Source organism: Mesocricetus auratus, unplaced genomic scaffold (assembly GCF_017639785.1).
Source record: "Mesocricetus auratus isolate SY011 unplaced genomic scaffold, BCM_Maur_2.0 Super-Scaffold_100007, whole genome shotgun sequence".
Taxonomy (NCBI): domain Eukaryota; kingdom Metazoa; phylum Chordata; class Mammalia; order Rodentia; family Cricetidae; genus Mesocricetus; species Mesocricetus auratus.
In genome coordinates this window covers 809,001-829,885 of record NW_024429191.1, presented here as the reverse complement: position 1 = coordinate 829,885, position 20,885 = coordinate 809,001, and the positions used below count along the sequence as shown (strand labels likewise).

The 20,885-nt window shown below is 43.1% G+C and overlaps 1 protein-coding gene across 2 annotated transcripts in view; it reads right to left on the bottom strand.

The window, feature by feature from the left end:
• Positions 1–17,809, bottom strand: part of Gspt1 (G1 to S phase transition 1) — a 41,013-nt gene extending 23,204 nt beyond the window's left edge. The window contains exons 1-5 of one of the 2 annotated variants that reach the window (XM_040748083.1): positions 17,067–17,809; positions 3,073–3,111; positions 2,935–2,976; positions 1,662–1,886; positions 1,053–1,086 (exon numbers count right to left, since the gene is read on the bottom strand). In XM_040748083.1, coding sequence (XP_040604017.1) covers positions 1,053–1,086; positions 1,662–1,886; positions 2,935–2,976; positions 3,073–3,111; positions 17,067–17,406 — 680 coding nt within the window. In that variant the 5' untranslated portion in view covers positions 17,407–17,809. Of the gene's footprint in view, positions 1–1,052; positions 1,087–1,661; positions 1,890–2,934; positions 2,977–3,072; positions 3,112–17,066 lie in introns of both variants that reach the window. The other variant, XM_040748082.1, reaches the window with a different exon arrangement.
• Between the last annotated feature and the right edge of the window lie 3,076 nt (positions 17,810–20,885).

Genomic DNA, 20,885 nt, shown 5'->3' with positions numbered 1-20,885 from the left:
AGACTTGAACTCACAGAGACCTGCCTGTCTCTGCCTGGGATTAAAAGCATACACCACCATTGCCTGGTTGATGGGACTGCCTCTTCTGGCCTCTGAAGACATGAGGCATGCACAGGGTACACATATATATTATGTAAACACCAATGCATATAAAATAAAAATACATCTTAAAAAACAGAACCAGAAAGCTAGCTTTCATTACTCCAAGAAAATTATAGATACACCTCAACCTGCCATGGCTCTCTCTTGCTCCATCACCAGTCAAAAATACCTTTCGGTCAGACACTGTGGTGTTTAATCCCTACACTTGGGAGGCAAAGGCAGGAAGACAAGTTAAAGACCATCCAGTTAAGACACTACCCCCCCCCAAAAAAACAATTTTATGGGGCATTATGAAAGTAGAGGAGAAGGATCAGGAATTCTGAGTCATCCTAGACTTGAGTTTTAGACCATCCTGGGATGCATATTCATCAAAAATCTAATACCATTGCTTAGCCTAACCTCCCTTAAACACTCAGAATACTTCTATTAGCTCACTGTAGGGCAAAATCAAGTGACACAAACCCCACTTAAAATTAATGTGCTGAATATCTCATGTATAGATACCACTACCACCAACATCCACACACAAGTACATATAAATATCATGTTTTGTTTCTTATTTATTTTGGTTTTCCGAGACAGGGTTTCTCTGAGTAACAGCCCCAGCTCTCCTGAAACTAGCTCTGTAGACCAGACTGGCTTCAAACTCACAGAGATCCACCTGCCTCTGCCAGGATTAAAGGTGTGCACCACCACCACCCAGCCCATGCTGTTTCTTAAAGCTAGCTTTCAGAAACACAGTGTTCCATGAGTCTGACAGTATCTAAAAACTAATGATCACACCACAACAATTACTTCACCACTGCCTTCCCTACAGGTGATTTATTGCTAAAGTTTCTAACTTGAGGTGGTGACTAATTTTTATCTTCCTTGTATGGCAACACGAACACTTATAATGCATGAAATTTATCCAATCAGATTAACTCTACCATTAGATAAAAGAGACTTACATTATTTGTCCTCCAATGGTTGACTTTCCCGCATCTAAAAGGAACAATAAAAATATGGAAACATAGGTTAAAAACAACCAGTATATACAATATAACTACAAGGATTTTTTTTTTAGCATGTACAATCAAGTCTCACAAAAGCAAATGAACTGTATTGGGAATTTCAGGATTAAATTCTAGGGACCCTCTCCCATATATAATGAATAAGGCTAAGATTCCCCACAGGGCAATGATGACTGAGAAATACTTTCCTGATAAAGAAGGCATAATTTTATTGCTTTGTTTTGCTTTTTGAGACATGGTTTCTCTGTGTAACTCTGGCTGTCCTGGAACTCACTGAGTTTGTGGCCAGCCTGATCTACAAAAAGAGTTCCAACAGCCAGTGCTGCATCAAGAAGCCCTGTCTCGAAACAAGCAAGCAATGAAAGCACTTTATATGTGACCCTGCAGCCGACTCTCAGTGTGTACATGTGTACAGAGCATTTTAGATACTTCAAGATTCTGATTCAGTTTTACTCAACAACTCCAAGGCACTAAACAAGATGCTCTACACTTTGATGTCTCCAATAACTCTGGTTATTGTTTATGACATCTATGAGGACAACTTACCAACATGCCCAATGAATACTACATTTACATGTTCTTTCTTAGGAGCACCTGGCGGTGCCACCACCGACTTAGGTTTTGGTATTTCTTCTTCCTCCTCCATCATTTCTTGGGTATTTTCCTCTGGTGGCCTTCCATCTCCTGAGGAACCACCCTCTGGCTCTGCTTCACTTATTTCTTCTTTGTGCTCCCATGATTCTTCTGGGGACATTTCTGTCTCTCCATTTTCTACTGAAGAAAGATATTTTAATTTAGTATCTTGAAAAAGACCTGTTTGTACTTTAAACAGTCTTTTAAAGCAGCAAACACAAGTACTTGGGTTTCTCTTCTGACAGCCATGACACGGGCCTCATTGCTGATAGCAGAGAGTCAGAGCCTATTCCATAACACACAGCTACACAAGCATGGTGTCATTTTCCAAGGGCAGACTACATGTATGCAAGAGAGCCACTATTTCCAGCACCACCTATTTCAGTATTAAGATGTCCTGACAGTGAGCCGGGCGGTGGTGGCGCACGCCTTTAATCCCAGCACTCGGGAGGCAGAGGCAGGCGGATCTCTGTGAGTTCGAGGCCAGCCTGGTCTACAGAGTGAGTTCCAGGACAGCCTCCAATGCCACAGAGAAACCCTGTCTCGAAAAAACCAAAACCAAAAAAAAAAAAAAAAAAAAAGTCCAGACAGTGGAGGGGAGAAAGGGAAGTATAAAAACCAGAACGAGCTGGGCAGTGGTGGTGAATACATTTAATCCCAGCACTTGGGAGGCAGAGGCAAGTAGATCTCTGTGAATTCCACAGAGAAACTCTGTCTCAAAAACCCCCAAAAAATAAAACAAAAAACCAGAATGAGGGTGAAAGAATTTAGGAGATAAATTTTCTAAGGAAATAATAACTTTCGGCATTAATTTTAATAGTCACCTTGGAAATAGGAAAAATTTAAGAGTAATAAAGTTATTTTTAAAAGGATGGAAATTTTTATTGTTAGGCTAGGCATGATGGAATATGCCTGTAACCCCAGCACTCTGAAAGTAGAGGCAATAGAACAAGTCGTTCAAGGCTACAGATTCAGTCTCAAGAAACAAAGTCAAAGGAACAAGCACTGTGGTAAATTAGCTAGCATTCCTCTGCTCCATTCCACCTGCAGTCACTACTTCGTCTAGTCTGTTAAAATTCTAATATCAACAAAGCATAAACATAGACATTTCAGTCATCAAAACATGTACATCTGCACTTTAAATCTGCAGTTTCCTATTACTATATTAATAGTCAGAAATTCTTACCTACAGGTTCTGAAAGTTCCATGCTAACAGCTGAATTTGAACCTATAAAAAATTGAAACACAATACATATTCATAAAACAGTAACTTTACATAGCATAGACAATGTAATGTTTTCTTGGTTAGACATTAAAAAATTACCTTCACACAATGACTGTTCTTGAGAGGACTCCACAGGCACTGGTTAAGAAAAGTAAGTTCTATTAGAAATTAAGCTCTATCTTATTTTTTAACATACAATAAAGTAAGAGTAGAAGTTCAATAAACATATCACAAACCCCAGAAACTCAGAACAATGATAGCTAACTTGGGTTTTCTTTTCTATTCTTTTTTTTTTTTTTTTTTTTTTTTTTTGAGACACAGTTTCTTTGTATTGTTTTGGAGGCTGCCCGGGAACTCACTCTGTAGACTAGGCTGGCCTCGAACTCACAGAGATCCGCCTGCCTCTGCCTTCCCAGCGCTAGGATTAAAGGCGTGCGCCACCAACGCCCAGCTAACTTGGGTTTTTAAATCAGATGTCTGTTTAGCCTACTTTTAAAAACTATACCAATTGCAGACAACTAAAAAAAAAAAAAAAATCCAGGCACCAGCAAGGTGGTTCAGCAGGCAAAGAGCTCACTACTCAAACCTGGCAACTGAGTTCAATCCCTTGAGCTCAATAAAGATGGGAGGAGAAACCCAATTCCACAAAGCAGTCCTCTGGCCTCCACAAGTGTATCACAGCATATTCACACCTACATTTACACAAAATGGTAATTTAAAAACTCTACAGACAGCAGTCAACTTCCATGTGGAAATGTATTAAAAATGTTAGCCCTACTTTCCAAATCTTTACTCCACAGATATTATAAATATAACACAAAATCTAGAACAAATGTATTTATTCACTATGCCTCTTCTTTACTTCTCTTCTGATAATCCTCCAACCCAAGAAAGCTGAGACTGCAATGTTATCAAATCCCCCAAGTAATTTGATACTAAGAAAAATGGCTTCCACATGGAGGGATGCTCTCTCAGCCTGAATACACCGGGGAGGGCCTAGGCCCTGACCCGGATGATATGACAGACTTTGCATATCCGCCATGGAGGGGAAATATCTCTGGGAATCAGAGCGGAGGAGGGGGTGGGGATGGGGGTTGGTGGAGTTGGGGGGGTGGGGGGAGGGAGCTGGGATTGACATGTAAAGCAAGCTTGTTTCTAATTTGAATAAAACAAAACAAGATAAATGGCAATCATGTGAAGCCTCTGGAATACATAAACATATTCAGAAATGGTGACTTTTGCCCAATGTGATCCCAGCACTCAGGATCTCTGGGTTCAAGTCCACCCTTGTCTACATCACTAGTTCTGTAGTTCTGGTACAGACAGAGCTACATGGAGAAACCATGTCTCAAAATTATTATTTTGTGCCAGGTGGTGGTGGCACACGCCTTTAATCCCAGCACTCGGGAGGCAGAGGCAGGCAATCTCTGTGAGTTCAGGGCCGGGCTGGACCGATAGCCTCCAAAACAATAGAGAAACCCTGTCTTGTAAAAACCGGAAAAAAAAAGAAAAACTATTATTTTGTTTGTTGCAAGACAGACTGTCATGGAATTCACTCTATAGACCCAGTTGGCCTCTGTCTCCCAAGTGCTGGGATTAAAGGTGTGTGCTACCCATGGGCTCATAGGATTTCACAAACTCTGAACCAACAGCTAGGGAGCCTTAGTACAAAAGGAGGAGCTTAGTCCTACCTCAACTTGACATGTCACGCTTTGCTGACACCCATGGGAGGCCTGCCCCGTTCTGGGCAGAAGTAGAGGAGTGGATGGGGGGATGGCAATGGGAAGAGGGGGTGAAAGAAAGCTGTGATCAATATGTAAACTTAAAAAGAAAAAAGGTGTGTGCTACCACGCCTGACCAAAATTATTATGTATTTGCTTGTTATTTATTTTTGGTTTTCCAAGACAGGGTTTCTCTGTAGTTTCAAGTCTGTCCTGGAACTCACTCTGTAGACCAGGCTGGCCTGGAACTCACAGAGATCTGTCTGTCTCTGTCTCCCAGTGCTACCACTATCTGGCTTTTTTTTTTAAAGTGATTCTGATGAAGTCATTCTTCTTAGATTTCTAAGATCAAGCAACAGTTCTATGGCATCCCTGTAGAGCTATAGGAGAAATTTATATGCTGTTACCCAAATATGCAAGTCTGATCAAGAGATCTTTATCCCTGAACAGTACAAATGATACTGCTAAAGATTTTTCAAGATGTGGAAACACCAAAGGACTTAAAGTCATACGACATACAACATTAATAGTGAAATTGTAACCTACAAATCGCATCTTTAAAACTATTGCCCAGAATGCATTAACAAATACAGAATGAATACAGTAAAATGCATGTGGTAGCACATGCCTCTAATCCCAGAATTTGGGAGATAGAAGCAGGAGGATCAGTTCAGTTAATAAGCAAATCTAAAGCTAGCCTGGGTTACAGGAGATTGTGCTTGGGAAAAACAAACACCCTACCTTTAATGCCATCAAAAGTTCCTGTCCCTGATAAAGGGTAGTCAAGTTTACTATCACTATGACTACAACTATTGTTGTCTGTCAGCACTAGAGATCAAACCCAAGACCTAGTGCTTGCTAGGTGCTTATGTGTATGAATGTTTTGCCAGCATGCATGCATGTGCAGCACATGCCTGACTGTGGGATTCCCCTGGAACAAGGGTTATAGTCACCATGTGGCTGGCTGCTGGGAATTGAACCTGGGCCCTGTGCAAGAGCAACAGGGTCTGTCACTGAACCCGGGGCCCACTGATTAGACTAGACTGGCTAAACCAGCAAGCCCATTCTCTGCCATTCCCATGGTTGGGATTACAGGATGGACTACACTGGGCTTTTCATGTGTCCACTGGGGTTGATCTTGGGTCCTCATACTTGAGCAGCAGGTGCTTTTAGACTCAGCTCCAGGAGAATCATTTTAATTTGGGACACAACTGTTATATGTACAACAACTTCCCCCACATAGAATTATTTCATCTTTCAAGTAAATGCAAGTACGTTTCTAGATGTATGTGAGTAGACACACAGGTATGCACAGGGTGAGTGTAAAAGTTGGAGGAAAACCTCAGGTGTCATTCTCAGGAATGTCATCCACCTCCTTTGAGGTGGTGTCTCATTGGCTTGGAGCTATCTAGTGAGCCCCAAGGCTCTTCCTGTCAACACCTCCCCAGAGCTGGGGCTGCACATCTCACCATGCCCGGCATTTTTATGTGGTTTCTGGAGGGCTGAACTTGGGGCAACAAAGCAAACTGACTCAGTTACTCCCCAGACAGAATCAGTCCATTTGAAAATACTTCATAAAAGTGTGTTTCTGATTTGAGGCCAGCCTGGTCCATAGAGCAAGTTCTAGAACATCCAGGGCTGCACAGAGGAACCCTGCCTTGAAAAATAAAACAAAAAGGTGTGTTTCTGAAAATGGAGATATTACTGGAAAACTTGAAGCCTTAACTTCATTCCTTAGAATGCTCTCTAGCTGCTTTCAGGAGCAGATCTAAACAATGCAGGATTCAGGAAAGTAAACCCCAGTGCTTGTGTAACCATGAACCAACAAATGGACTCTGAATCTAGAAAAATTAAGTTCAAGCTTATTAGTAGCCAGTAGACTTTCTATATCATATACAGTATGAATAATACCAGAGTAGTATGAGTGATCCAAGATTTATTGCACATTTGGGACAACTGGGTATAAATATGTTTAAAGAACATTTTATGATTTATTCCAAAAACATTTAACCACCCCTTGCCATTAGGCTTTTGTGATCAAAGGTCTGAAAGTTTCATGGATAACTGTGGGAAGCTATGGCAACTTACATTGGAGTCCTTTAATCCCATCATTTCATGCATATTAAATACTACACTAATTCTGACACTTGATGCTTATGTTGGTTTGAAAGGAAATGACCCCCATAGGTTCATAGGGAGTGGGACTCTTAAGAGGTGTGGCCTTGTTGGAGGATGTGTGATTTATTCTTTTCCTGCTGTCTGCATATTCAGTTATAGAACTCTCAGCTCTTCTAGTGCCATGTCTGCCTGCCTATCTGCCTCTATGTCCCGCCATAATGATAATAGACTATACCTCTGAACTGTAAGCCAGCCCCCAGTGTTTTCCTTTATAAGAGTTGCCATGCTCATTGTGTCTCTTCACAGCAATGATGCACAGAATAAAGACAATGCTTTCTTGCCCTCTGTAAACGTCATGATGGTAAATGTCATAAACTGTAGAATAGCTTGAGAAATAAAACCATGTAAGGATTGGTGTTATGCTGTATTATTCAGCCATGGAGGCAGTCTCAAGACATACTTTCTTCTCCTAAGTAGTCCCCTACAGTCTCAGACACATAGTCTAAGTGTAAATAGTTAGTACTAGGACCTAAGTGGTCAAGCGCAAGGTACTGCTTGATTTTGAAATGCTCAGTTCCAGGCCAGCCTGATCTAACTGAGGAAAAAAACACACCCAACAACAACAACAACAAAATAGTTGACATTAGAGTAAATTACTACTACTCCCAATCCAAAATTTTATGGATTTGAGTCCCTGCCTGCCCATAATAGATACTTGGTAAATGTTAATTGATAGAATTGAGCTGCAGGTAATTTCCATTGACAGTGAAAAGTAACATCTGTTGAATTATCAATTAGGTGCCAGTATCTCATTCAATCCTCTCAGTATGCCTATCTTTTCAATACTCTAGTGAATAACTATACCTTATAACCAGTAGTTTAAAAAGCCAGTAAAATTTCAACCCAGGGGGCTGGAGAGATGGTTCAGAGGTTCAGAGCACTGGCTACTCTTCCAGAGGTCCTGAGTTCAACTCCCAGCAACCACGTGGTGGTTTACAACCATCTTTAATGAGATCTGGTGCCCTCTTCTGGTGTGCAGGAATACATGCAAATGCTGTATACATAATAAATAACTTAAAAATTTTTTGATCCAGAAATTCAGCTCAGTTTTAGGGTCCTACCATTGCTTTGTGACTACCTCCTTCCCAAGACAGAACAGCAAGGCCAGGTGTGGGAGTACACATCAGTAACTCCAGCCACACCAGAGGCTGCAGCAGGACTGAAAGCTCAAGGTCAGTCTCAGCCTTGAAAAAGAAAAGCAAAAAGGAAAGGCTGGCAAATGGCCCATCAGGAAAGGACTTAGCATACAAGCCTGGTGACTGGAGTTTGTTTGCTTGACGTGCAGTTCAGTGGTAGAGCAACTGTGTCCCCAAGTTAAAATGATTCTCCTAGGGCTGGGGCTGAGTCTGAAAAGCACTTGTTGCTCAAGTATGAGGACCTAAGATCAATCCCAGTGGACACATGAAAAGCCCAGTGTAGTGGACATCCTATAATCCCAACCATGGGAATGGCAGACCATAGGCTTGCTGGCTTAGCCAGTTTAATCTAATCAATGGGCCCTGGGTTCAGTGTAAGACCCTGTCTCAAAAATTCAGAGAAAGAGGCTGGAGAGATGCTCAGTGGTTAAAAGTACTTTTTGCTCCTGTAGAGGGACCAGGTTCAATTCCTAACAATCACGATGGCTCACAACTATCTGCTGGACAGTCACCCAAACACCAAACCATCACCAAACCTGTTCCAGGGGGTCTAACAGTCACAAATGTGGTTCACAAACATGCATACAGGCAAAACATCTATACACATACAGTAAAATAAACCTTTTTTTTGGGGGGGGTAGGGTTTAATAGCCTTGGCTGACCTGGAACTTGCTTTAAAGACCAGGCTGGCCTCCAACTCAAGAGATGTGCCTGCCTCTGCCTCCAGAGCACTGGGATTAAAGGTGTGTACCACCACTGCCCAGCTAGAATGCTTAAATTTTTTAAAATTATTTTTATTTTATGTGTATTGGTGTTTTGTCTGCATATATGTCTAAGTGAGGGTGTTGAATCCCATGGAACTGGAATTACACACATCTGTGAACTGCCAGGAATTGAATCTGGTCCTTTGGAAGAGCAATAAGTACTCTTTTTTTTTTTTTTTTTTACTTTTTTTTGAGACAGGGTTTCTCTGTATTGCTTTCGAGGATGTCCTGGAACTGGTTCTGTAGACCAGGCTGGCCTTGAACTCAGAGATCCACCAGACTCTGCCTCTCGAATGCTGGGATTAAAGGCGCGTGCCACCATCGCCCATCGAACATTTAACCTTTTTTTTTTTTTTTTTTTTTTTGGTTTTTACGAGACAGTATTCCTCTGTATTGTTTGAGGCTATTGGTCCAGCCTGGCCTCGAACTTACAGAGATCGCCTGCCTCTGCCTCCCGAGTGCTGGGATTAAAGGCGTGCGCCACCACCGCCCGGCGAATATTTAACTTTTTTTTTTTTTGGTTTTTCGAGACAGGGTTTCTCTGTATTGTTTTGGAGGCTATCGGTCCAGCCCAGCCTCGAACTCACAGAGATCCGCCTGCCTCTGCCTCCTGAGTGCTGGGATTAAAGGTGTGCGCCACCACCGCCCGGCGAATATTTAACTTTTAATTAGTCAACTTTGGCAGTTCTACCTGGCCTTGAACTCACAGAGATCTATCTGCTTGATTCTGCCTTCCAAATGTTGGGATTCCAAGATCAAGCCACCATGCCAGGGTGGATATGCATGTATGTACTGACTGGTTGATAGTGTGTGTGTGTGTGTGTGTGTGTGTGTGTGTGTGTGTGTGTGTGTGTGTGTGTGTGTGTGTGTGTGTGTGTACAAGCAGATACTACAGTGGCAATATAAAAATGCATGCAGGTCAAAACAATGGTTAAGAATTGGTTCTTTCATTATACATTACTGAGGGGAGGAAGGATCTCTCTTGTATCTGCTGGACTATGTGTTCCAAGTTAGCTTGGCCCAGCTTTGGAGTGATTCTCTTGTCTTTGTTTCTCATTTTGCAATAGTGATGTTGGGGTTACAGACACACACCACAAAATCTGGCTTTCCAACATGGATTCTGGGGATCAAATTCAGGTTGATAGGCTTATATAGCAAGTCCTTTGCTTTATTTTTACCTGCTATTGAGTCGAGATCTCCCTGGTCCACTTCTGGGTTTTTTGTTTTGTTTCCCAAGACAGGATTTCTCTTTGTAACCCTGGCTGTCCTAGAACTCACTATATAGACCATGTTGGCCTAGACCTCTGTCTGCACCCCCCTCTCAAGCACTGGTACGCATCACCACCACCACCACTTGTCTTGAATTTTTACTAAGATCAAAGACAGTAAAAACCATTATGGATGTGCCAGCTATCTAACAGAGGGTTATGGAAATGCCTTACTCAGGAGGTTGAAGTATTACTTAAATAAGGAACTAAACATCTCCACCACTCAGGAGATCAATCTCACTAAAACTGCAAGTGGAGATTATCTTTCTCCTATAGGCAATACTGGAAAACAGTGAAAGGAAACAACAGAACAAAGTCTGCTGAACACATAAAAAACACCATGGTTTGTCTTAATTCTCAAACATCCTAAACATGGAAAAGTAGCTAGATATTGTAGCAAGCCCATACTGTCACTCAGGAGGGTGAGAAAGGAGGGTCATTGAATTTGAGGCCAGACTGGGATTCACAGATAACTTCACAGCCAGCAAGACCCTGTAAACAAATGCAAAGTAAAGCAATAAGACATGAAATCCCAGGTACTCAGAATGTAAAAGCAGGAGGATCATGCGAGTTCAAGAGTTCAAGGCTAGCCTGGGCATCATGAACAGAGTCAAAGTGAAGAAAGGAAGGAGTTGGGGAGGGAGAAAGGAAGAGAGGGGAAGAACACAGGTACAAAGGTAAAGAAACCTATTCAAAGACTGTTTCTTTTTTTTTCTTTCTTTCTTTTTTTGGTTTTTCAAGACAGGGTTTCTCTGTATTGTTTTGGAGACTGTCCTGGAACTTGTTCTGTAGACCAGGCTGGCCTTGAACTCAGAGATCCGCCTGCCTCTGCCTCCCAAGTACTGGGATTAAAGGCGTGCACCACCAACGCCCGGCTGTGTGACTATTTCTTGAATGCAGGAAGAGGCAGTTATATTACTTGAAACTACAGCAGTGAGACAGAAGATGGTTTTGAAAGAGGGTCTCAAAGAGATTAATTTTTTTGTTTGTTTGTATGTAGCTCTGGCTGTCCTAGAACTCACTCTGCAGACCAGGCTGGCCTCAAAATAGCACAGATCCACCTGCCTCTGCCTCACTGGTGTTGGGATAAAAGGTTGAGAATGTTACAAAGACCTTTCCTTGTAATTAGTAGTTACTAATACTAAAATAAGCTTTGAAACCAGAGCCTGCTCCTCCATTTATTCACGGGTATAATCTTAACTAAGATGTTTAACTTTTTTAACCTGTAATTTCTACACCTATAAAATGGGCGGGCACTATCCAAGTACTGTGTTTTGTCAAGTCTAAGTGGTAAGCTGCAGTAACTGCTCCATAAATTCACAACAAGCATTTCAGAGTCCTGCACTTATTACAAAATGCTTTAAGAATGAAAACATTAGAAAGGCAAATTCCAGGAAGTCTTTCAGAAAATCCAAGCTGGTTATAAAAACTGGCTATGGGCAGTCCCTTCTTCACTATTAAACAGCATGGTAGGGCAGAAAGAGCCCTACACTAGCAGCTGGAAATCAGGATACCAGATTCAATTGTGTCACTAACTCTGGGAGTGACTTCAGACAACCACTTAGCACACAATTTCTTTTTTCAAAACTGAGATTGTATTTCTGCTGGAGTCATTTTCAGCCCTAATGTTCAAAGAACCTATTTATTATACCATTAAAGGAATGCCACATATCAACCTGATATGACTTTCTGTGTCATAAAAAAACACATTTTTATTTTTCAAGTAATCCTGAAAAGGTCTTATTAACAATGTATGTCTCATCTACTTCAAAAATAATTAAAATACATAAACTAGAACCATTTCAGATAGCGTCAGTAAGGTACAAAAGTAGAAAACATTATCCTGCTACCAAAATCACGTACCCAAAGATGGATATAGATTGCTCAGTAATATGCATTTTTTCTTCAAGTGAAATGACATTCAATCACTTAGTTGGAACCTATTTTGGAAATAAACTATAGTAATGGAAGATGCTTAGGAAATTCTTACTGTTTTTTTCCTCTTGAAATAAGAATTACAGTAGGAAACAAAAAAAAAGCTATTTATGAATAAAACTATCTACTGTCAAGCTATTTAGTTAAAATCTACTGAAAACAAGGACAAACTTTTAGGTAACCAAACCCACTGCTCTCTGGTAAGAAAAAAAATCAAATACGACATGTAATGTTCTAGTTTGCCAAATTCTTTTTTTTTTTTTTTTTTTTTTTTTGGTTTTTACGAGACAGGGTTTCTCTGTATTGTTTTGGAGGCTGTCGGTCCAGCCCGGCCTCGAGCTCACAGAGATCCGCCTGCCTCTGCCTCCCGAGTGCTGGGATTAAAGGTGTGCATCACCACCGTCCGGCTAAATTTGCCAAATTCTTGAAAAACTTAAAAGTAATCCCAGCACTTGGAAGGCTGAGGCAAGGACAGGTGAGCTCTGGTCCAGCCTGGGAAACACAGTAGGATCCTGCCTCAAAACAAAAAACAAAAACAAAACAAATAACCAAGGCATTATAATTAGGATAACAAGGCTGAAACCATTTACTGAGGGATCCCAAATCTTCACCAATCTCTTGCCGCCACATCCTCTGCACTCTTCCACTACAGTAAACTCACTTGGCTTCTTCCTAGACCCTTTCAAAGACCATAATTCATTATGTTGGTGTTCCTACCAGCGCCTCCTTTCGATGCCTTGCACAGCATCCTACATTCAGTAGACAGGGCAAATGTTTGTTCAATGCTGGAATGATATCTGTGCAAAAAAATTCCACTTCAAAAAATTCCATTCTACTATGTGAACTCGCCCCAAAAGTTGACTGTCTTTCTCATTTCTTTCTCCTTAGCCATAAAGATAATTCTATTTTTAACACTTTTAATATATTTCTTCCCTGGCAAACAAAAGCAAGCAAATCTGCAATATTTCCCTAACTTGTCTTGAGAATTTGGTATTATTTCCTTACAGTGCCAAGGATCTAGATCTAACTTGCGGCCTTTTGATTACTAGGCAAGTGCTCTACCACTGAGCTATGCCCCACCTGCCCTAATAATTTTACTTTCAAAATTTGTTTACTACTACTACTATTGTGTGTGTGCATGCTTATGTGTGAAGACAACTCTGTGGAGCTGTTTCTCTCTGTTCCACTTATCTATGTGGGTTCCAGGAATCAAGCTCAGGTCATCAGGCTTTCTTGGCAAATTTTTTTAAGCCTATTAAGCCATCTTGCCTGACCTGTCCATATTGTACAATTTCAAAGAGGTAAAATATAAAAAAATATTACAATGGCCAGGCAGTGGTACATGCTTTTAATCCCAGTACTCAGGAGACAGAGGAAGGTGTATCTCTGTGAGTTCAAGGCCAACCTGTTCTACATGAGCTAGTTCTAGGGCAGATGGTACTACAGAGAAACCCTGTCTCAAAAACAAAAACACTTTTTTTAAATTGTTGTGTGATTGCAACACTTAAAATACTGAGGTAGGAAATTTCCATGAATTCCGGGTATGAGTCTGAATATGAGTGGGGATTTTGGGTTCATAAAATGCTGCCATCAGTGAATTTTGCTTGGGGAAAGCAGAAAGAACAAAATGGCAGTAGCACCTAGCCTGTAACTCTCTAAGGGGAACCCAAATGTTTTTGATGGTGAGGAAATGGTCCAGAAGGTAAGTAGCCTGTTTCCTTTGTTATCAAACCAGTCTGTGGTTGGTGTTTCTACTAGAACTGTCAAAGGGCTATGGAAAGTGGGACTATAGAATAACTTTTAGGGTGTGCCTGCTAATGACAACTATCTCTCCATTCTCCTGGAAACAGGATTTGTCTTTTTTGTTTCCCTTGGAAATGCAGTGCTGCCTAAAGCAAGCAGTAGAGGAAGGGGCTTTGGTGCCAAGAGTTTTCACATGTTCCTGGAAAGGCTGTTAGATAAGCCCATCTTCAACCATCCAGAGTCAGAACTGGGGACCCATTGTTGACCTTGTTCTCTCTGAAAATGTAAAAACAGTAAATTCCTAACAATGATTAAGTGGAATTATTTTAAGTGTTATTAAGCATAATCCATTTAAGTCCAATTTTCTGCAGAGCCCAATAAATTGGGCTAGTGACTATCAATAAAAATATAGGTCTTAAAAATGACTGGAAATTCTTTACTTAAGTTTTAATATATTCTCAAAGTTAAGCAACCATTATCATTTAATGATTTTGTTTTTTAAGACAAGGTATATTGCCTAGGCTGTTCTCCCCATTGCTTCATAGCCAAGAATGACCTTGGACTTTTCTGATTCTCCTTCCTGCCTCCACCTCCCAAGTGCTAAGATTATAGGCTTGTCACACTGCATGCAAGTTACATGGTGTACATGTAACTAGGCTCAGACCTAGGTATCTGTGCATGCTAGGCATACACCCTTAACAACTGGGCCCTATCCTTTCTCTTCTTGTTTTATTTTATTGAAGATTTTTTATTTATATATAGTGTTCTGTCTGCATGCATGCATGACAGAGAAGGGCACCAGATCACATTACAGATGGTTATAAGCAACCATGTAGTTGCTGGGAACTGAACTCAGGACCTTTGGAAGAGCAGCCAGTGCTCTTAAGCCCTGAGCTATCTCTCTAGTCTAGACTTCTTTTTAAAGGCAGGTCTCACTATACAGCCCAGGCTATCTTCTCAGTCTTCCTGCCTCAGCCTCTCTGCCATAACTCCTTTGAGATAGACCTGTTATGAACCAGGAGCCAGGCTGGCAGTCAGTTAAACCCCATTGATGTTCCTGTCTCTGTTTGATACTCTGATCCCCACAGCACTGGGATTATAAGCATCTGTGCCTACACTACTAGGCTGCCCTTTTAAAGTGATTGCTAGGGATTTAAACTCAGCTCTTATATAGCAAGTTCTCTAACACACTGAGCCATCTGCCCAGCCTCCCAACCTATGTTTTTGATTTGGGTTTTGTTGATGTAAAGACATTGGTAGGCCTCACTGGAAGATCATGTAGAGGATGGCAGGAAGAAACTAGTGGTAAGTATTGTTCCTAGAACGTCACAGTGATGGGGGTTAGATTTTGGTTCTTGACTCATGTTTTCACGAATATGGACAGCTTAAGTTTGAGGGTTTAGGGAATATTACCTAGTGTTAGGTTGAGTGGCTGTTTAAACTTAGAAACTTTGACTGGGAACAAACCTTTGTAGCAGTTTTATTTAGTATTATTAGTATAAAGTTTCTTTCTTTTTTTTTTTTTTTGAGACAGAGTTTCTCTGTGTAACAGGCCTAGCTGTTCTGGAACTCAGTCTCCCACCAGTCATAAGAATTAAAAGAATTTTCAACCAGGCATTACCTTTAATCCCAGCACTTGAGAAGCAGAGGCAGACGGATCTCTGTGAGTTCAAGGCCAGCCTGATCTACAGATCATAGAGTTCCAGGCCAGTCAAGGACAGAGAAACTCCTGTCTTGAAAAATAAAAGTTTAGTTTCCTTGTTTGAAAGGGAAAATATCAACTACATACAAATAAAAGAAATGCCAGTCAATAAAACAGTCAAATCCCCAGGGTCAGGGAAGGGCAGATAAGTGTGTTAAATCCCTCTGGCATAATATTGATCCAAAGTTCACTGTGCACCCCCCCACCCAAAAAGTCTAATCTAAACTGCATATGTATGTTCCTCACAAAATCATTTCCCTAAACACCCTTTCACTTCTGGAGAGCAAACTGAAGCAAGTTTCCCAAGGAACTCATTTCGAAGAGAACTTTTGGTTTATTTATTTATTTGTTTGTTTGTTTTGAGGATTTTGCCAGACAGTTCCAGTAGCCTTCATCTAAAGATATCCCTGCCTGAGCCTTCTGAGTCCCAAGGTTAGTGACAAGGACCACCACATCTGGGAAAGAGGAGGCTAGGTGATACTGAATTTGTTTTCTAAGCCTTCCCCAGGCATCCTTCTGCCTCTGCCTCCAGAGTTCTGGAACTATAGGCATCACCATGCACTTGCAATGAGCTCAAACGATGTGACACACCAACAGCCCTCTAAATTATTAAATCAGCCTTTTTCCTTCCCTTTCCTTTTTCTCCTTAAAACAAGACCGTATTTACTCAAATAAGCACCAGCGCGAAGGCAATACTTTTAAGTTCACTCATGGTACATTGGTACAAAATCCGTACCTGAAAGCAGGCTACCAACCACACAGCCAGCCTGGAAATAGATGTTTAAAGACTGAAACTAGAAACGACATAAACTATATCTAGTAGTTCCTGCGTGGGACAACTATTAAGTTATCAGAAATATCCAAATGTCTCAAGTAACAGACTACATTACCAATACACGAACACAAACTAGGCTTTTAATAGCAAGCAGCAGTATAAGGTCAACATTTATAAAGCAATTAAAGTCTAAACATGCCACTCAGAAGGATGGCCTTAAATCCCACTTAAAAACCTCACAAAAGCCAATGAAGTTTCCTACCACATACTACTACTAAGGAATCTATCTGATGTTTTTTGAACTTTTTACGTTTCAAAATGTTAAGAGTGAAAAAAGGTCTTTGTATTGACACCCAACAGTTTCTGGCGGATCACAAGGCTGCAATGCATCTTGGGATTCCTTCAGGTCGGCCGGTGCCACAGATATTTAAAACGCAATTATAGTTCCAATAGTAGAAACTGCAGCAGGAGCGGCTCTCTGCGTCAGGCGAGGAGCCAGGTCTTGCCCCTAACTCCTAGGCTCTCATACCGCCCACCTGCGGGAATTGAGGCCCCATCAGTCCCCACTTTGGGGCCTCGTGGCAGTGACTGATCGAGGGCCTGCCCGGTCCCATACGGTTTCTGTCTGCGGTGAACCGCGGCCTTCAGCGGAGGGGCGAGCCTCGCCGGGTCTTCGGGTCTCTACCCCTCCCAGCCCGGGTGCCCCAAGCCATGCAGCTCCGGGACTAGAGGCGCCCCACCCAGACCAGCCGGCGCCGCTGTCAGCGCCCCACGTGCCGGCCGGCCGGCCGGCCGGGCCACCCACGCCACCGCCGAACTCCGGCCCCAGCCAGCCACCCATGCCCCGGGAATACCCATTCCGGCCCTTTACCCGGAGGGTCTCCCGCGCTGCTGCTCGCTCCGTGGTCGCCGCCGGCCGCGCCAGCTGGGGATGGCGGCGGCTGGGCCGGTCCCCGCAGGAAGGACGGCACGAATTCTGCGGCGTGGACGTTGGGGACGAAGGGCTTGGCGTTGACGTTGAGTTGCCGGCTGAAGGCCGCGCTGAGGTTCTCACGCTGGGCCTCGGCCACCGCGGCCATGGATCCGCCGCCGCAAGGCCCCGGCCCGGGGGCCTCCATATCCGTCTGGTCCCAGCAGTCGGGCGCAGAGTCGCTGCTGCTGCCGCTCCCGCCACCACCGCCTCCGCCGCCACCGCCGCTGCCGGGATCCATGATCGGGGGGGCCGTGTGTGTGGTGAACAGAGGGCGGGAAATGGAGGCGGGGGCGGCCGACCGGGGAGGAGCAGGCCGCGCTGACCCAGAGAGGACGACAAGACAGAGGGGCCAGCGGCCAAAGACTCACTTCTCGGCGTCTTGGGCGGCAGCAGCTGTCCGGACTGGGCACTCGCGACCGCAGCGACAGCGGCTCAACCCTCCTCGTGTGTGCGAAAGATCTCCTCCCACCCAACTCCAACTACCGCCGCCGGCCTCACCGCCAACCCCACGCTTGGCGTGGATTGACCTCTTGCTACTACCCGTACCTTCGCCTCGGTAGTTCTCGGCTATGTTAGCCCCCGTTCCCGCCTACGAAGCTCGGCCGATAGCTAAACTACAAGTTCCGAAAGCACCCGCGAAGACCTGCTGCGGTTTTCCCGGGGACTGACGGGAGTCGGAGTTTAGCGATCGAGCGTCACCGGAAGCGGCTGGAGCTCCCGGCAAGCAACGCGAGGAGGCAGAGGTCTGGTGGCCGATCGGCTGCCCCATCTGTCCCAGGGTGGGGGCAGGGGCGGGGGCGGGGGCAGGCCCTGCTTTGGTGTGGCAGGGCGGTGGGCCGGGACCTTCAACACGCGGCGAGGATCCACACCCCAGCCTGTGAGGACACCGACTGTAGGCCTAACCTAGGGAAAAACATTTTTTTCTTCCCCACTTTGAACACCCTTTTTGCCTTCTCTGCCTCTCAGTCTCTGCCTTGTTCTTTTTCTCGCCACCCCCAACCAGTTTGCCCCACATTTCAAAGCCGGCGGGGAGCGTCTTTCCTTTTATGTATTTATTTGTGAAGAGGCAGTAAAACCAACCGTGAGACCTTAGAGCTTAAACTACAGTGTGGCTCATAAAGGAATGGGCCCAGAGTGTCGGAAGAAAGGATTGTTGACTGGAAGTTTTTAATGACTCACGTTATGTTTGACTAGTTATTAAAAACCCTCACTTAAACTTTTCCCCATCCACTCCTCTCTGCCAGGAGATTTACAAATTCATAATGATTGTCATTTTTCATAGTGTACCCACCAGTACCTAATAGGGCTATCTTGATGCTTCCAGTTCCTTATCCGCCATTAGGTGAAGCAGTTTCCTTTTGAATGGCCGGATTTGTGGACTTGACTCACAGCACTTTAATAATAACTACATATCACACTTGCAGGGTGCGTTTTAGTAAATGTGGGGAAAGTAACAAGCAAGGAGAAATACAGTTCACCTTTAGTCATTACTGCAGGAAGTAGGAAAAAGGTTCTAAGTACCTTTAAATTCTCCTGCAATTCACCTATGGAGACCAAGACAGAGAAAAACACACTGTTGTTAATTTCACTTCCTCTGAAAAGAGTCTAGACAGAATGCAACTAACCTGCTTGGGAATTATGTAATAACGTGTAAAAAATGTTTTAAGGACTTTAGGTTATTTTTTAAAATCTAGATCTAAGTTGGAATGCTGACTTTAAACATCTGTATTTTGAAGGAGCTAAGTGAGATTTTGGCCTAAAGAGAGAGCTAAACACAAAGCCCTCAGTGTTGTTAATTAGTTTAAAGTTAGAAATTAGAAATTTGAAAGGGTGGAGGAAGGAACACGAGTGCGGTATGGAACCAGGATGGACGGAGCACAAGCCATGGAGAGCACGTTAACTATAGTTTATTATAGCGAAACCGAAAGGGGTAAGACAGACATGAGAAAGAGAGTAAGGTAAGAAGAGTTAAGAGATGAGAGAGAGCCGGGCGCTGGTGGCGCACGCCTTTAATCCCAGCACTCGGGAGGCAGAGGCAGGCGGATCTCTGTGAGTTCGAGGCCAGCCTGGTCTACAGAGCGAGTTCAGGACAGCCTCCAAAGCCACAGAGAAACCCTGTCTCGAAAAACCAAAAAAAAAAAAAAAAAAAAAAAGAGATGAGAGAGAGTGTAAGTGGGGAGGGTCTGACCTTTAAAGGGGTCCTTTGTACCTGCGAGCTGACTGGTTCTCATGGAACTCTGGGCAGGCCAGAGAACTGCCTGAATGAGTCCTGCCAGGTAGCAGGGCAAGGCCAGAGTAATGCTTAAACCTTTCATTAAGTAACTTTAAAAAAAAAAAATGCAGCACTTGGGAGGCAGAGGCAGGTGGATCTCTGTGAGTTCGAGGCCAGCCTGGTCTACAAAGCGAGTTCCAGGACAGCCTCCAAAACAATACAGAGAAACCCTGTCTCGAAAAACCAAAAAAAAAAAAAAAAAAAAAAAATGTATACAATGTTTTGCTTGCATATATGCTTGCATGCCAGCAGGGGGAACTGGATCTCATTATGGATAGTTATTAGCCACATGTGGTTGCTGGGAATTGAACTCAAGAACTCTTAACCTCTGAGCCATCTCTTCAGTCACTCTCAGTTACTTTTTAAAGCAAGCCCTCAAACTGGGATTTTTTTTTCTTTTAGGATGGGTTGAATTTGTTTGTCTGAAGCAGGGACAGATGAAGCCGGGGCTGGCCTTGAACTCTTAACTCTTCTATCTCCACTTTCCAGTGCTGTAATTGTTTGCAAGTGCACCACCACACTCAGCTTTAATTAGTGTTTTCTAGATGACTTTTTTTTTCTTGTGTGTTTTAAGACACGATCTGGCTGTATGGCCCAGGCTGACTTGAACTCAAGATCTTCTGCTCTAAACCACTGGAAACTGTACAGCACCACTGTTTTAATCTTTTAGTCTGTGTCTCTAATAAATCCATTTCACACTCAAGATTTGCATTCTTCAGTCCACTCCAGAGAAAATGTCAACATCTGCTTGCTGCTGACTGGAGTAACTCCACAGTCTTCCAACCACAGTGTGATAATGTTCGCTGTTAACAACCAATTGAATTAACAGTTTCTTTGAAGTGTCAAAAATTCCAAACTGTTGTTTGGAAAAGCAGTTGTTGAGCCCAGAGTGTTAGTTCAATACTGTAAACCCAGTAGCAACGAGGGCCTAGGCAGGAGGGTCCCTGTAAATTCAAGAGCAACTACTATTTAACCTGAGATAGATGTCTGTATCCCCAGTGTTTGTACTGTAGACATGTGCTATATGCTGACTTTCCTTTAGTTTTCAAAGGCATTGCTTTACCAGACTGAGCTCCAGCAGGGAAGAGAAATGCTTGTTAACAAATACCACTGAGCCAAAAGTGAGCAACTTGGGGACGGGGTCTGTTATCTTTGTTCCCACCACCTAGTATAAAGTTAGACAAATAAAATGCACATAAGAAGTGTAGAGTGTGGCGCACGCCTTTAATCCCAGCACTTGGGAGGCAGAGGCAGGCGGATTTCTGTGAGTTCGAGGCCAGCCTGGTCTACAAGAGCTAGTTCCAGGACAGCCTCCAAAGCCACAGAGAAACCCTGTCTCGAAAAACCAAAAAAAAAAAAAAAAAAAAAAGAAGTGTAGAGTGATGGTGCTGCATTTATAAGCATTCAGGAATTTTGATGTACAAACTAATAACTTTATTTATTGG